Source organism: Athene cunicularia (genome assembly GCF_003259725.1).
Source record: "Athene cunicularia isolate RWA chromosome 1 unlocalized genomic scaffold, athCun1 chr1_part1, whole genome shotgun sequence".
Taxonomy (NCBI): domain Eukaryota; kingdom Metazoa; phylum Chordata; class Aves; order Strigiformes; family Strigidae; genus Athene; species Athene cunicularia.
The window spans coordinates 121,417,414-121,435,636 of NW_020799091.1; the positions used below are offsets into that span (position 1 = coordinate 121,417,414).

The window sequence follows — 18,223 nt, forward strand, 5'->3', positions numbered from 1 at the left end:
TGATGGACTACCCTTATAGTTTTTGACAGATACATGTCAAAGATCATCTATGTGTACTTTCTATTAGTGACCTAGATGATCACCTGAGGTCTCCTCCATGCACTGGTAATGCCATTTGTGTTAAAGCATGAGTCAGAATACAAGTTTGCTTTCTTAAAATAAAAAGGAAGAAGGTTGCATGTAACTATTTGTCCTTTCTGTGAACACAAGACACTCTGTGTCAAAACTCAGTGGTAACAGCTGTTAGCAGACACCTCAGCCTTTGTGGTTTTACACTACAATTCATCCCCTTCACTCTGTGTGTTTTCACACACACTAATCGAATCATGCCCATTGTGTGGCAGGAGCCCTTGGTTTGTTTTTCTGTCTGATAAAAATGGGGAGACTTCCATGCAAATGCTGAATTCAGCATAAGATGAACTGACAGTTGGGTTTTGTTGTTTTAGTTTAATTGCAAGACTGAAAATGTATACTTCATTCTTTGTTCACTATGTGCAGCATTTTGGAAATCCTGTTTTTATTGTAATCTTCCTTTTTCACTTCCTCTGGACCTTTTCACAAGACTTGATTTAGGGCGCATGCTTTCCTATCTGGTCTTAAGGTAAATACAGAATGTTTTTTTAAATTTGGGGTTTTTTCTTTTTCTGAGTCACTTAGCCTCACTCTTCACCTCTGACTTTCAAGTATGGATGAAGTGGGCATTGTCTAGGTACGTGGCCTAGGGATGCATCCAGGGGTAGAGCAGCACGTTAGCTGTAGCTCCACTGCCTGTTTTGCCTGTGCCAGAGCCCTGGAGAGCCAGGCCTGTGGCTGACTGCTGCAGGAGGGCTGGGTGTGCAGGGATGGAGATGCTGCTGGGGAAGGATGGCCTTCCAGCAAGCAGAGTGGCAAGCTTGCCTTCCTGGGGCTCACTCCCTCCAGCACCCTCCCAGCTGGGTCCCCTTCCATGGCAGAAACCTTGTCCCACCCTGAACCTCACACTTGAGGGTGGCAGGCTTGGTTTTAGCCATGTGAGTTAGGACACCCAAGATACTTTTGTTTGACTGATTCACAGCTGGAGAAGTGCCAGCATGCACTTCGGTGCCAGCTTGCAACCCAGCCATACAGTCCCAGTCCCCTGAGGCTTGTTCATCCCATATTGATATTCCCATCTTTGCTGCCCTTGCCCATGACCACTGCATTTGCAAATGAAATCTAAACCAGGCACAAACTGCAGAGGGATCTACCCTTTCCTCGGGGGAGGTCCCTGTGTCTGGCATTGCTCTCTCACAGTGAGGGCTCACCTTCTTAAAAGAGAAGAGCATGCGAGCCTTAGCAGAGAACACAGGTGCCTAAATTGGCGTGATCTTGCCCTACACTTTATCCAAGTTTTATCCAAATTGCTTCAAGGCAATTTAAGGAAGGTGCAGCTAATAGTGTCAGGAAATGTAGTCCAGCAGCACAGCTGGGAGCATCTGTTCAGATGGTTCCTCTCTATATGGATGAGTGAGGCCATGTAATTATAGGAGTTTTATGGGTCTTCAGACTTCTTGGAGGTGAATCATTAGCATGAACTCTGAAAGAGGACACGCAAATCCATCTGGGTTCATTACTGGGGAGGCAGTCTGTTGGTTAGGTTTTCAGTCTTCTCATTCAGCCAAACCCCAACTCTCTTGAAGTTAATCATATAAAACTCCAGTTGATTTCAATGAAAACAGCAGTTTCCCCACTGACTTTAATTGGTGTTTATTTGGATGACAGTGGTAGTGGTATAGGTAAGGACCTATAAGCATCATTAGTCTAGTTGCACAGGTTCTTAAAAATTAAAATAGTAGGAGGGTTACATCTCCGAGTCAGCAAGGAGTTGAGACATTTTTAATAGCCTCAGGATAGTTGGAGCCTCTGAAGTGGCCATGCAAATGTGAATGTGCCACAGCACCATTGATTCATGCTGCCAAAATATTGTCCCTAGAAGCTGTCGGATTATAAGGGTTGTTCAAGGTTTCTCTAGTTAGATCTAGTCTGGTTTTGATGCAACAACTCTGCTCTGAAATGTTCTCTCTTCTCAAGTGCTAGCTTAGTTTCTCATGGGTACCTTGGTTTAGAACATTTCATATCCGCCGTATACTTTATCCTACTCTTGCCAAAAAAAAAAAAAAAAAGAAAAGGGTGCTCTGCAGGCCTCTTCTTGCCTTTATTCTCTTGATTTTTCCCTGGGCTCTTTTATCTCTCCTGTTGAGATACCCACACGGGTTTTTCAGTTACTTGAGTATACCTAAGTGGTCTGAAGTACCATGTTCTTGCCTAGAAATCAGAATATCTGTCACTTTATCTACAGCTGAGCTGTTTGAGATCTTGGGCATGCCATTGCACTTTCCAGGGCATTTGTCTGCCCTCTCTTTGCTTCTTAGCACCTCTCCATCCATAATGTCCTGTTTGGTTAGGAGAGTGGGCATTTATATACATATATGTTTCTTGAAAGCCATCAAGCTTCTACTCTTACCTGCAGCATTTCCTTAGGTGGCGTGATTGCACCCATGGTGGTAACTACCACAGGGTTCAAAGCTGTGCAAAACAGAATATGCACCTCTCCCCCTCCCCTCTTTTGTTTTTTTTAAATCTTTTTGTAATGGTTTGAGTGTTTTGCTGTGTCTGAGGCGTGGGTAGATATTTCCGTGGTTCCCAGAGGTGGGAGGGTGAGGAGTGGGTGACAGGGGAAATGGGTGGTGTGGTCATGCAGATGTGTAGAGGGAAGTCAAGTGAGTGGTCGAGTTAGGTGCAAATATTTGTGCAAATATATAGTGCAAAAATTTGCTGTGTATTTATTTATACATGGTGTTCCTCAGTAGAAAAACTGCTTTTTGCCTTTTAACTCTGACTTTCTGGTCATTTTGCATACCAGTTTTAATGCTAGATTGAAATTTTGGATTGATTTAAAAAAACACTGACCAGGTTTCGTTCTCTAACAGAGTGCCACACAGTTTCTCAGTCTGGTTTTCTTTGCTTTAAATTGAGGGTAAAAGAAAGGGCATCATTTGGGGAACAGCTGTTCTTTTATATTCACGTTAACTAGTTTATCAGTTTAAAAAGAATATAGGGCAACAGATTCTGGGATCTCCGTTGCACAGTAAAAGACAGAGGTGATTTTTTTTTTCCAAAATTGACTAGTGACTTTTGGATGCATCCAGTTATTTTCTGATATTTATTTCCTTTATTTATGATGAACTTGCTGTTTAGAAAGTGAGTACTCAGCCCTTTCTAGAAATCAGTGCTTTGAAAAGGATCTGAAGCTAGGCATTTACAAATTAAAGCCTCTGAATTGAATAATCACTTTGTAGAAAGCATTTTCTTTGAGCACAGATTCTTACCTTACCTCCTCTGTGCCTTATTCTAGTCCCCAAAGCAGCAAAATGTGCTCTAAATTTCAAGAGAAATCTTTTTCTCTTCTTTTCTGGGATCTGTTGTTGAGATGCCTCTTGTAAAATCCCATGCACTCTAGAAATTGTGAAAAGGAAACAGTAGAGGAAATATGTTCACTAACTAGACTTAGTGTGAGCTTCTGACTAAGAATATGCTCTCTTACTAATAAGGAAACTGTTTTGAAGTTTTGATATTTGGTCACAATGCATTATTTAGATGATTGATACTGATAACATTGCGTGCTCTCAAACCATAACGTGTGAGCTTTATTTCCAAAGCTTCTGCAATCTGTTACAAAAACCTAGGAGAAGTGAATTGGGAAAATAAAACCCACAATTCATTTCATATGTAAAATTAAGTATCAACCACAGCAGCCTTGCCTTTGGCAGGGCTTTTTTACTGGGTCACACGTGGAAGGCTGCCTTTCTTTTTGAAGGCTGTTGGTTTCTGATGCACTTGCTTTCTCATCTCCCATATTTTGCATTCTTTTACTTTATTATGAATTTCAGTCTTAGCTGCCTAGATGTTTGGGGCCAAACTCCCTCTGGCTTTTACTGGGAGTGGAGTACTCCAAAACTTCCTGTCACTCGGAGCAAGACTGCAACAGAATACTGAACACCCGCATCTGCGAATTGAGCAGGTGCTTTGGTTGGTATTGAAACCTAGAGTGCACTAATTGCAGGCTTTGTGGTATAGTATTAACATGTTATATGAGATAATATGGGCTTTTTCTGGTTTTCTAGGGCTATCCAGCCCCTTCTGTGTGTGACATTCAGTACTTCTGAGTCCATTTAATACATTGTCAGTATGTGGTTCCGATGGTTATGAATTTAGGTAGCTCTTTGTTCCTGTTCATGAACAGATCTAACTTTCTGATGATATGCAAAATGCTGACATATTTGGTAAATAGCCTGAGTGGATGAATTTCCCATTGCAGGATTGTCTTTAGGCCATTTGTGGTCACTGCTTCCTATTTTTCACTTGCCATGAAATGTGCTCCTTAAATGGGTGAAGCCTGTGAGACAGGAGAAGAACTGGAACTGTGTTCCAGTTAGAAATTTTGGGACATGTAATAATGATTTGTGCTCACAGCTTCTTGCAAAGCTACTCACAGGTCCCTGTTGAACTCATGAATATAAGTGATCATACAGGGATAACAAATCAGTATTCCAGGAGCGTGTAACTGCTAAAAATGCACCTAAGTGCATCCCCACCGATGAGCTGACATCTCTTCATACTGTATGTTTTACAAACACCTGAAAAAACCCCTTCCTTTGTCAACAACCTTACTGTTCCTGTGCAGCAGTCAACAAATGTATTGCTGCAACATCTTTGCAAAATCAGGAAATGTTCTTATTATTATAATAATTCAGCCTGTTTGAAACTTGAAGCACAGACTTTCTGTGAGGAGCTTTTCATCCCACCAGTCGGACAGACCCAGGACAAGAAGCTGCAGATGAAACCCTAACACACCTTAGTCAGTGATAGTTTTCCTTTTGGCTTCTGAGAGCCAACCTCTACTGCAGTACTTGTGGAAGGTCAGTCCAGTGCAGTGACTACACCACTTACCTTATTTGTTTGAGGGCAGTAGGTTGGGCCCTGCTCATTTTGGATCCGAAGATGTTCCCTGTGTGACTTTCTCCTCAGCCCTCTGCAACTCCAAGAACCATTTGTCAGCGGTGCAGTTGTCAATGTTGGCACATCTGGTGCTGAAATGAAGGTTGCAAAAATTCTTTGCCCACTTAAGCGTCATATTTGAATACAATTTTTCTTTATGTTGAGATCAAATACTTGATTTTGGAAAAAATAAAGTGCACCAACCTCTAGATTGTTGGGGGTGGTGCTGGTGGTGTAGCTCTTTTCATGAAAAACCTCAAAAGGGCTTGATTTCGTTCCGAGGCAGTACAAAAGCATCTCTGAAATCACTAAAAGGTTTGTGGGATGAGCAGATCAATGTTCCCATCCAGATCTGCTGACAGATTTTTCTATTAATGCTTTTCTACCTTTTCATGACCAATGAAAGAAGTTAAATTACAAAACACCAAACTGTATTTCTTAGCTGCAGTCATATCGGATTTATTTTAAAATAATAAGTGGGGGGAAAAAACCTAGTCCAAATTACCTACCAAGATCTTTGACAGGTGTCATATCAGGATTGCACCATTTCCATTTCACATAGCAAACCACTTTACAGTCATTAAGTTCTTTTAACACAGATAAAACAGGCATCCTGTTATATTACTCAAATCTACCAGGTTAAATACTTAAAATCACAATAATTTTGGTATCATCCTAAACTGTGTTAGTGCTACCAAACAAATAACTAATCTTGGACTAGTAACATTTCCAGAAGTAAGTTTGTTCAAGCATAGGTTGCCTTTTCTTCAAAAGAAATAATTGAAAATAATGTTTACACTGTCGTGAAAATGTCAGATAGATTTGCAGTTTACAAGAGTAAAATAAGCACCTTCATAGGATACAGTCTTTTTGATAAAAGCCTAAAAGAATCCAGAGAGTTTTGCTTTGTTAAACTAATTGCCTCTTTCTGGGTTTTTTTTGTTTTTTTTTTCTCATGTGGAGCATTTGCTGTGGCATTTATGTGTGATTCCCTTGAAGCCTGGCAATATTTAGTTAACTTGTTATTTTTTCCAGATATCAGTACTAAAGCTTCAGGCAAGGGAAGGAGATCTTAGTAGATTTCCTTGGTCAATGTTCCAATTTGATATGGTATTTTGAAGTTTGGGGTTTTTTTTTTAAATAGTGGCAGCTGTAACTTAAATTTGTTTAAAGTCTTGTAGATGATATTCCAGAGATACTGTTCTGCTTTGGGTGAGGACTGAGGAAATAATGAGTCTGTCTTCCTAAGAAAACCCTCTTTAAAACAAGATGGGATTTTTTTCTGTAATAAATCATAGTTGAAATAGAAGTCTCAGGCTTCTTTTTGTAATTAAAAAAAAATCTCTTGTTATGTACTAGTAAAGGTAGAGGGAGTATAAGAGATTGAGACTGTTAAGAGTAGTTTTTGAGGTTCACTGCAAATAAGATGAAAATTTTGAAATGACATTTCTGATTTTCAGACACTGGAAGGTCTGAAACCGCAGTTGATGCTCTTGATGCATTTGTAAGCCTGAAAAAGGAGTTTGGCCGTTAGGTGTGGGGAGAAAAGTCTGTCACGTGGAAGAAGAAAAAACAAATCTTTTAGAAGAGGTAGAGGGGAAGAAAAAAAAAATGCATGCAGTGAAGGGAGGGGAGAGCAAAAAGCTAGTGTGTGTCTCTGTGATGCTCCCCTTGTCGCCCAGGCACAAACCCCAGTATCTTACTCCTGTGTGCCAGAGAGCACAGGGTGTCACCAGAAATTGCCCAAGGCACTTGTGCCTCCACTGACCCTGTAGTGGCAGCTCTCCACCTGCTCACAGGAGGGCTTGCTCCCTTAGCCCGGGGGTGCAGTTGGGCACTGCTGGGGAGGTGGGCAAGGCACCTGTGCCTTGCTTTCTAGGGTTGCACTGCCCTTGGGTGAGGTGTGGTTTTGTTTCTTTGCCTACCGCAGGGTTCAGTAAGAAATGCAAATACCAGGATTTTTTTGCACCCAAAACAGTCATCCCCATTTATTTAGAAAATACAGAGGTGTGAAAAGACAAACTATAGTGAATGTACTCTTGCTGCAGTTACATCAGAGGGATACTTCTGTCATTGACACATTTTTTCCCCTGTACAGACAGGAGTCAGGTTTTCCCGCATTGCTGAAGACCTTTCTTTAGCAATGAAGAACTGTTTGTCTCTGTATCTCATGAATTATGTTAGCTGGTATAGCTGTTTTCCATTCGAAGCCTTTTAGCAGGTCTGCAGGGGTGTAACCATTCACCCTAAAACTGTGTCCCCTTCATAAGTAGGAGACAGTCACTCTTTTTAGCTAGACCACTCCCTAATTAGAATAAAAGTAACTTTCCATAGATTTGTAAAATGCCTCCTTGTTATTCTAGGAGTAATCTCCTGCATCTGATTGCCTAGAAGACAATTCTTAGCTTCAGTGAAATGTAAAAGTCTCTTCTCTGGTGATCAAAGTGATGCAGGGACTATTGCTGCAGGTCTTTTTGTTTATGAGAATCTGTCCCTCAGGTCGATTTGTTTGCCGGTTTATTCAAAGCCAGGAGAAGGGAACAAAGAACCAAACTCTTAAAACTTAACTTGAAACACTGTTGCCCAGTGAAATGATACGGGGTTTGCTGTATAACAGATTGCATGCACGTTGCTACCTGCTTATTTTACTTCTTAACAAGTAGGCCCAAAGATGTGTATTTGCTGACTCTTTCTTTTGTTGGCAGAGTTGACTTGGCTTTATCTTACAGGACTGTAAATACCATTAAAAATCGTTTACTTATTGCAATTCAAGATTTGTTTCCATGTACTTTGTCTTATCACTTAGTGGCAAGATGCCTTCGGCCTGTAGTCAACACCTTTGTGGGTTTTGTGAAAGCTAGTTCAAAAGCTTCAAAGGCGAAGTGCAAAACAGAAGAGAGATAAAAATCTTTTAAAATCAAGAAATATAGAAGGAAAGTTTCTAACAGTCATTTGACATAGTCACATTACACATCCTGGATGCTTTGTGATATTGATTTATTAGATTTGTGGCAAGCAGTATTATATTAAGCTAAACATTAAGCTAAACATTTAACAAGAGAGACAACAGAATATGAGATACTGCAACACAGCCAGGATATATCTGTGCTGTTGGAAGTTTAATACTTTTTTTAACTGTGCAATTTAAAATACTGTTTTAAGAAAACATTTCTATCAATCATTGGCATTTAGAAGAACATGAACAGATTTAATAAAAACAATGTAGTTAGCTTTATAAAAGTCCAGTACCAGTTTTCTGATGAGCTGCTTAACTCCTTGCCGCATATTTTTTCAGACTGTAAGTCTGAGAGATACTAGAGCTATTAGAAATATGGAGCTTTCTCTGTTTCCCCACCCCATTTGCTGTCACACTTGACACCAGTTGGGCAAATGATATCTTCCCCACAGCATATTGAATGCAAGGCCTGTGCGTTTCCCAAAGATTGCAGGATAGGAATGAGCCAACTTCATAGGGCTGCTTTATTTACCGAGTTCAACTCTGTAAATAAAAACATTGGTCCTTTTGAATTCCTTTTCTGTGAGCATCCCTGCATCCAGGTTTTCTCAGCATTTTCCATGATTCTCCATGAGAATATTTGTGAAATTCTGGGTAATTTTGCTTTTCAGGCACACCTGCATTTGACTCCACTGAGAAAAAGTGCTGATCTTGGACCAGCTGGGATCCAGGGTGATGCACTGAATCATGACAAACCCACTCCAGTTTGTTGAAGGGGGGGCATTGCCAAGAGCAAATGCTGCTGCACTGTGTGCAAGCTCCCAATTTATTACCCCCTGTTTACACTGGTTCATTTTTACTTTTACATCCTACTGACCTTCAGTTTTTGCCTGTTTATTGCTTCCATGCTCACCACACTCTGCAGGGGGTAGTTTTTACTGCTGTTTTTCACACAACATGGTGTTATGTAATTATGCCTCAGTTTCCCACAATCATTCTTCTAACTTCAAGGTCACCTTACATTTCGCTAACCACCAATTCTTAATTCCCACAAAAAAAAGTAGATGTACTGCATGTGTCTTTACATAAACTGGTTGCAGCTAAACAAAGCAGACCTGGACTTTGAATGGCACACAATGTCATTCCATTATACAACCACCCAAGCAGTAAGAAATTATGTCAGACCCTCAAAAAAGACTTAAAAAACATGAGTGTTTTTTGGTGGTGGTGGTGTTTTTTTTTCCTTTAAGAGAAAGGTTAAATGCAGGATTTCTTTTGCTTGTCTTCTGGTTTCTCTGCTTTCAAGTTATTCTTCTTCTAAAATCACAGGGGCTAGAAACTTGCTTTAATTATCATGATTAAAACTAAGATTTAATGCCATAATAAGAAGCTGAGACATCAAGGAAAATACACAAGACTCAAGTTATGAGAACTGGTAACACAAATTCATTAAAATGTTGGATTTCTAACTTCAGAAAACCTCCAAAAAAACAGAATTGATCAGGTTGGTTTGAGGACACTGTGCCATGTTTGTGGGTAAGCGAGGAACCAAAGAGAAGAAACACTTCTGTTGCGTTGTTTTTCTTACTCTGCACAGAATAAAAATCTATATACATTTAAGTTCAAAGCTTGCCTTGAAGCGGCTTTGACTGAATCATGTGATTCTTTTCTGTAGTTTGTAGCTCTTGTACTGGGATTCCAGTGTAAGCGTTTGTGGATATTTCTCGGTAGGATTGTTTCATATGGTTTCAGATTTATACTGTGCAGTGACACAACGATCATTGTGAACGGTAATGCTGTGGTTAAGGTTTCCAATTCCATCTATCTGCATTTAAAGGGAAGCAGGGTTCCTCCCACATGAAGTGCTGGCTGCGTTACACTTGCACCTCTGCTGCTCGTTTCAGTTTTTCAGCTTCTCTCACTTTATCCTTTTCCTGCCATCTTTGGAGACAGAAGTTCCTTCCTCCGCAGTCCTGGCTCCCAGTCAGAGGGACAGAGAACGCTTCCTCTTCCTAGCCGCATACTCCCCCACCACAAAATTGGATAAGGAGTGGCTCAGGTGAGTGTCCAGAGTATCAGAGTTGTTGCTGCTGCTGATAATGATTTTCACCCGTGGCCACAGGCACCGGAGCATGGCTCTGCGGATGTAGTTGTCAAAGCAATAGTAAATGAAAGGGTTGGCACAGCTGTTGGCAAAAGCAAAAGGGCTGCTCACCTTCATACCCAGATGGGCAACCATGTTGGGAAAACAGTCAGGCTGCTTCAGGAGCCCCAAAAGGACGGCCATAAGCTTGAAAAGATTGAAGGGAACCCAGGAGATAACAAAAGCCACCACTACAATGAAGACGATCTTGATGGATTTTCTCAGTTTCTTATCGTGTTTCCCAGCTCTCTGATAATGCAGACAGAGTCTCCTGGTGATGGAGCAGTAAAAGGTTAAGATACTCAACAGCGGGAAGAAGAAGGCCAGGATTAAAAGCATCAGTGACATGATCTGTTTGGCTTCTGTCATGGCTTTGTCTGTGCAGTAAGTCTTTCCATATTGCTTCTTCAGTTCTCTGGACAAAAGGGTTGGCATCCCTAAGCAGCAGGATAATAACCAGACACAGATGCAGAGTCCACTGGAATAGGACCTTGTTCTGACCCGTCTAGCGATAGAGGGATACATGATAGCGAGGTACCGGTCAGCACTCATACAAGTGAGGAGGAGGATGCTGCAGTACATGTTGACTGAGATGACATAGGAACTAGCCTTACAGAGGAAAGATCCTACCCTCCAGCTCCCATCCGATGCCTCCATGTCCACCCAGAATGGCAGCGTGATGAGGAAGATGAAGTCAGATGCAGCAAGGTTGATGATAAAGATGTCGATCAGCCTCTGGACCCGTTGCTTGAATACCAAGGCCACTATCAGGATGGAGTTGCCAATGATGCCAACCAGGAACACTGCAGTGTACAGGACAGGGAGGAAGGTAGCCATATGTTGCAGATGCTGATACTGGCAGTTGTCATCGTAGTAGTACTCATAGTTGAAAGTGACTGTAGGCACAGGAGAAAGCTCAGTGAGTTCCATTTCTGGCCCAGCGGTCCTCATCCCCGCTCTGAAGAAGGCTCTGAGCTTCCCCTACCCTTCCCCTCCAGCTCTTCTTTAAAGACACTTATCGAGTGAGGAGGGCGGAGTAGGGGAGGGAGGAGGAAAAAGTGGTTTGGGGAGGGTAATCTATATACTTTTAGCCAATCACATAAGCAACGAACAAGCGACGAGAGTCTCTGATTAGTCAAAGCCCTGTCTTCAGAATAAACACTTGCTTTTTTTTTTTTTTAAAAATCAGGTTTAGTTTTACTGATTTTATCTTCATTTCACATTTGCCTGTATAAGCGAACCAAGTTTAGGTTTTGCTTTGTTTAGGGGGGAGGGAAGGTAGTTTTCAAGATTCTGAACTTTTTTAGGACAGGATATTGCTAGTTTGCAGAGGTTTGAGATTATACCAGATCAGAAAAAGTCTGAGAATGGTGAATTCAGGTGCCACATTCTTTATCAAAATATTTTGTATAAATTGCTTTTGGGGACAAGTTCAACTTTTCTGAGGCTTGGAAGTTTTTACTTTCTTTGTCCGTTTGTGATTGTTGTTTTCCATTGAGAGTAATTCTCTCATACGAAAATATTTAGGGAAAAATGTTTAAAACCCCCATCTCCATTCTGCCCTGCAGTCAGTCGTTCTGTATCAGTCCCAGGCTCTCCACTGCTCTGCCAGTGCCCACCTCCTGCCTTGCGGCCCCTCCACTTCCCCTACCCCTGGGCTACCCACACCCAGCATTATGAAGGGATTAGAAACTCAGAGGACAGTTTTCCAGCATGTCATATATTCTGCAATTTGCACCTTGACTTGATGGTCCCATCCCTGCGCAGGCTCTCTTACCAGTCATAGTCCTGGTCTCCAGAGCTGTTGTTTGTTCCTTCTTCTGACTGAGCAGCTCACATGGCTCTTGAGCCATTGTTATGTACCGTGCTTACTGCTCTTAAACAACTCTGATTTCCTTCATCTTTCATTCACAATATCAGTATCCAATATCCAATATCCAGCTCCAGCTGGAGCTTACCTTACAGACAGCCCTTTCAGCATTGCATAAATAGAATGAAAATTCTTACTTTTTAAACTACCGAATTCATTGCAGCTTTGTCAATTCATACAAATTTGAAACTTCTACTACTGGTCTTCATCATCCTTCCTCTCTTCTGCAGATAAATCGATTTCCTCCTTCCCCTGCCTCCCACCTGCATGTTCACAGACATGATTAGTCTTTGGGATCCTCAAAGCTTTAAGCAAATTCGGAGTGTGCTCGAACCTGGGGCAGATAGATCACATCTCTACAGGCAAAGAGCAACTCCAAATTGCATGGACAGCAAATTAGTCCCTCTGGGGACATGCTGATGTCTGATAAGGAGCTAGTTATAGGCAACTGCCTTCCTCTCAGCAGGGCACTAGTGGACTCTAGCTGACTATTTTTCATGGAAATGTGTAAGGATTTAATTATCTCAGTGAGTGTAATTCAGCCATCACAAACTCTGAAAAAAGATAAAGGGGTATAAAACCACCCTGGTTTAGATTATGAAATTGCCACAGATGTTAAGTGTGAACCCGTAAGAAAGCACAGGCTAAAAATTATCTTCTCACCATCTGAAGATTACAAAAAAATATACCTACTTTTAAGCTAAGAGTTGTGTAAAAATGCCCAAGTGTTTTACAGGTTACAGAAATAATTTTTGATTAATTCAGTGCAGAGGTGAGTTTTGTGTCGTCTTTGCTTATTTCTGCTTCAAGGAATGTTTCATTTTTTTTTCCTCCAAGAAGCACTCAGAAATAGAGGCATTCTGTTTCCATCAGTAGTAGAGTAGATCAGCTGAACTCTACAGTCTGCGATACAGTAGTTCTGCCTCTCTTGCAAAGATGAACCTACATGTTATTTTACTCTGCACTTAGATCCTAACAGCTTACGTACAGTTGCAAGCATTAGAAATCAGGCACTAACTTTTCTCCCTCCACGTCACATTACTGCATACTCCTTCTTGAAATTCACTCCCTCCTTCTCCCCATCTCAGAGCAGACAAAAAAGTTTTAAAAAGCTTAAAGGAATCATAAATATAAGCATATGTTTGTGCATTCTTCTGTGGGCTTCCTCACTTTGTTGTCTCCCTGTAGTTTAATAGCCTTACTTACTAGAATAAAAAAAAATTAGATAGAACCTTTTCCAGCAGGGACCAACTCTGTTCTCTAGAATTTGCTCTGTATTTCTTGAATGCTCTAAATAGACTTCTGGATGTCACTGTGTGTTTTATTACAGATGTGACACTTCTTTATCTGGACAGAAGATTTGCAAAGATAGTATGAAGCATTGTAATGAATAATGAAGTGATCTGTAATTATCCAAGCGAAGTAGCAGTAGCTGTATTTGCTGGTAGTCTGTAAGTCTTGTGATTTATTTTTTTTTTTAATGTGGTATTGATTCATTTAGGGTGTCATGTAGGGTCTTACTCTTCCCAGAGCTCACTTCCCTGAGGTAGAGCCAAGCTCTCAAAAATTGTCAGCACATAACACTCATAACATTCCCCTCATAACACGTCTGCATAAATATTCCAGAAAGCTCAGCACATGATGTGCTAAGATTCAAGAGCTGAGGTGACATATTTTGTCACCAGGAGGACAGCCTCCACTCTCTCCTCACCCCCCTCCTAGATTTCCACAGCACTTTCCTCCTCACAGACCTCGCCAGATACATCTAAACCCTTTTCCCGAACAAAATTTTCCACTGAAGCAACAGCTCCTGGCTTGGCTAGGGTGTATGTTCTTCCATTCAGGGTACCCATCTTGTCCAGCCCTTGACACAGCTCTGGAAAAAATGCAACTGCTGGGTGCTGAGTAGTTCTGAACCTGTGAGTGAACCTAAAGCTTTTGTAACCACATGCTCACGGCAGATACTGTAACCATGGCCGTGCACTTAGAGCCTACGTTTCTCTGATGGTCCTGCCTTTCTCAAATGCGTTTGTGAAGTTTGCACCATTCCTTAAGTCTTCCTCATAGGAAATGCTGAAGTATTTCCAGCAGTAGCAAGGGAAAAGATTTCATGCCTTTGTTCACGGTTCCGTCATGCTTGTGATACACCTAGTATGGTAGCTGCCTCATTTTGTGGCAAAAAATCAGTAAAAGAGATGCTCAGAAGAAATATCTGCACAGGAAATATGCAGGGTTGTTGATTTAGTTTGTTACACACACACACACACCCCCTTGCAAATTTCTCCGATTGAAGCATTTCTGGTAGCAAGGTGTGGGTTTGTGGTTTTTAAAGATTTTTTTATATTCTCCCTTTTACTGATAGTTTAAATGTGGTTTTATTCCAACTTGTACGTGTGCTTTTATATAAGCTCAAGCATCTACATAAAATAAGCTCAGTATCTGTAAATTATTAATGATGATAAATGCTGAGAAGGAACAGCGGTTCATTTGGCTGTAAAAGAAAGTGTAGTAGTTTCTGAATGATTGTGCTTTAAAAACCTACTCTAAGGAATAGAGATTTGCAGATCTAATTAAAAAAGGAACAAAAAACCCCCACCAAATCGGCTGAAACTGCCCTACTGTGCTATAACCTAGGAGAAGGCAGGCTCGGAGGTAACCAGATGAATGTTGAGCAACAGAATTTTCACCCCTGAACAAAGAGGAGAGGGTAGAACTGATTCACGTAAAATTGTAGACACTGAGACAATGCATTGGGATAGGTTGAGATAGTTTCATACTGAGAGCAGTGGTCTACAAAGTATGGTGCAGGAAGAACATTTGTTGTGCACTTAAAATAAATATTTTTTAAATAGTGGGATTTTTTCCTCTTTATCTCATCCTTTAAAATTTTTTTTGGTGTATGTTTTATAATGTACATAATATATTAGTACAGTAGTACATGTATATAATTTTTAAAAATACATATAATAGGGGTGCATGCTCAAAAATGTTTTCACTGATGGGGTGCATGATAAAAAGGTTTGGAAACCACTGACTTAGAGGACAAGTGGGTATCATTAAAGCAAACCTGTGCTATTCATGATATTTGGAAGAAGCACATCTAGAAGGTCTTCCCTCTGTGAAAACTATTAATTAGGGTAGAGTTTTCTTAGCCTGCCATGTTCTGTGCCACAGACGGAAAAAATAAAGAAAGAAGAAATAAAACCAGGGAGACTGGTTTTATACAAGAGGTCTGAGGGGAATCCATGGGATTTTCTGCTCATTCTGGCTGTGTGAAATGCTCATAGATGGTGCCTAAAACACAAAAACTAAACCTGCCTGTTTTATTATTACGAAGTGTTTTATTATTTGTTGGGAGAGGTAATATCTTGTAGTCAATTAACTAGTGATATTAGAAGAATATTGGATTTTTAAACACCTTTTTCAGGTCTACTCCTGAAGCGAATGTGGTATATGAAGAAGGTTTATTTCATTTCTCATCCTGTATCAGCTTTATTTAATACGGATGGTATGCTGCCTCCTACAAATGCTCACTTATTTCCTTAGACTGTGAGAGCTACAAAGACACAAATTTTGTATGACAGAAATTTTTTGCAGCATGCTAGGGTGTGGGGTTTTTTGTTCATTTTGTTTGCAAATGTTGATATTAAACTCTCAGCGCCTGAGAACTTCTGTTAGAGGTGCTAATGCACATGGTCCAGGTCTGCTACTGGAGAAACTTCACTTTTGCAAGGAGCAGAAGCAACGTTTAAGCCATTAGTGTTAGTCCCTTTGTGCTTGCAAACTGTCACAGTTTCTGCACAGTAAAATAAACTTTTACTTTGAAAACCTTCCCGAAAGATACTGTTCTGTAACTAAACTGATCAACCCAGTGTTTCTGCTGAGGCACATTGAGGAGGTGTGAAAGGGAGAGAAAACTAAATAAGATGGGTGTTAGCAATGAATGACTGTGTGTTTATAACGTTTTTATTGGGTCACTCATTATTCGGAGGAGTGATTTTCCAGAAAAAGAAATATCCAGGTGAAATCTGTAGAGAATATTTGAAATTAAATAAATAAAATGAAAACATATCTCTTCCCTCTGGGTGTTTTCGGGCAGCTGCACATATCATATTGATCAGGTCAGATCATGAAGAAGAAGAGGCCACTGTAGTCTAATTCAATAATGGAAGTAACAATGGCTGCAAAATTTTCCAGAATTGATTCACATTTTTATGAGATTAGATCTTTTAGGAGAAAAACCTATAGACTTGCCAGTGTTAGATAATTCACTATGACTTAAATGGTTCCAATTCTGCTTATCCCATGATTTAGAATACAGAGAGGTTTTGTTGGATTTTTTTTCTTTTAACATTTTCTAGTTTTGCCAGGTATACTAGAAAAACTATTCCTGATTTTTTTGTTCCTTATTGCCATTACATGTAATTTGTGGTCTTGCAACTCCTTAGCTCTCTCGTCAGTAAATCAAATTCACTGACCTTCTGTGATATATTTTACTGAGAGAGGTTTTTCTTATTACTCAGTGATTTTCATGTCCCTTTTCAGGTTTCTCTCCACTTTACCAACATGTCAAAACAAGACACAGTGTTTCAGCAGCCAGCAGCAACTCCAGATGTGATACAACTTCTTTCCTTCTTGTGATTTCTCTGTTTATACATCAGAGGTTGCAGGAAAGTTGTTTTTTTTGGCCACAGCACCATCTTGGCAGTCGGTAACCCACTGTGACCCATTTGTCTTTTTCATGTTATGCTTCCCAGGATAAAGTTTTATGTCGAGTAAGTATAGCCTCCACTCTTTGCTCTTACATGAAAGAGCTCATCAATGACCTTATTGAAATGCATGTTTGTTTGCCCCTGGCTGCCAAATGATCAGGTCACCCTGTACCAATGCCCTCTCCATGTCATTATTTACCCTTCCTTTGGGCCTTGTGTCATTTGTGAAGTTTATCAGCAATACTCTGCTTTCTTCCAGGCCATTGATAAGGATTTAAAATATTTTGGAGTCTAGCATAAATCCCAAAATACGTCTTGCAGGAAGTTACATTATGAGGTGTTGATGAGATGGTTCCATGATGGTTCCATGATCATTCCATGCCTATATGAGACGCATATAGGCAGAGGTTACATAATTAAATATAATTTCTAATTATTTTTCAAAATGGAAAAACCCATTTTGTCTCACAAAGAGAAGTTTCTTATATCACTTTCACCTTTGCCATCGTAGCTTCTTACCTGGTTACAAAAATCTTCCTGGATGCTCTGGAAGAGGAATTGGACAGGATTGTTCCCCAGAAATCCTCAGAGACATGAAAACCTCAGACATGATTCTGTTTTTTCTGAGTATTTGCTAGTTGAGAGGTTGGTAAAATCAAAACTGGGTGTGGTGGTCTCTCAACTAGGGAGTTGTTAACCACTGTTAAGAGTCCTCCTGGTTTGTGTGGGTATGTGTTCCAGGGATGGGGAGAAATGTCTGATTTGGGGAATGGGACTGATTTTTGCAATTTTTACTAAATCTTTTTTTTTTTTCCTTACTTGATATTTTCCCAAGCCATTCAGCCAGGATATTGCATCCCCATTTTTACAAGCAAGCAAGCAAAAAAGATATAGCTGCTGGGGGAGACCAAATAATTGAAATTTCAGAAACAGGAGTTTGCAAAGCAGTTTTTTTTGTGTTCCTGTAAAAACTCGTGGCTGTTACAGCAAGCATGGGACCTTGGGACAACAACATCTTGCAGGTGTGTGATTTTAATCAGCGCTAATGCCTCACACCCCACAAGGTGTGGAGAAGGCTGCGTTGCTGTGGTTTGGGCTGAGCCGGACTGCAGGTGGTCACGTGGCTGAGTGGGAGAGGGTGAGGTGTGCTGCCTGGTGCTGGGGAAGCCAGTGGGTGTGAGGTATGACTGGATATTGGGAAGCATTTCTTTGCAGAAGGGGCTGTTGGGCGTTGGAATGGGCTGCCCAGGGCAGGGGGGGAGTCCCCATCCCTGGAGGGGTTGAAGAGTCGGGCTGACCCAGCGCTGAGGGATCTGGTGGAGTTGGGAACGGTCAGGGTGAGGTTCGTGGTTGGGCTGGGGGAGCTTCAAGGGCTTTTCCAAACGACATGATTCTGGGCGTCGACAGGCGGCCTCCCGGAGGCGGCGGGAAACTACAACTCCCATCGGGCACAGCGCCGGCGGAAAAACTCCATCCCCCAGGGTGCCCCGCGCGGCGGAGGGGGCGGGGCCGTGAAAGCAGTGATC

General features: G+C 41.0%; 1 protein-coding gene across 1 annotated transcript; it reads right to left on the reverse strand.

The window, feature by feature from the left end:
• Positions 1–9,956: 9,956 nt before the first annotated feature.
• Positions 9,957–11,066, reverse strand: GPR15 (G protein-coupled receptor 15). Its single transcript, XM_026851714.1, has one exon. The coding sequence runs from the start codon at positions 11,064–11,066 to the stop codon at positions 9,957–9,959; it is 1,110 nt and encodes a 369-aa protein (XP_026707515.1).
• Between the last annotated feature and the right edge of the window lie 7,157 nt (positions 11,067–18,223).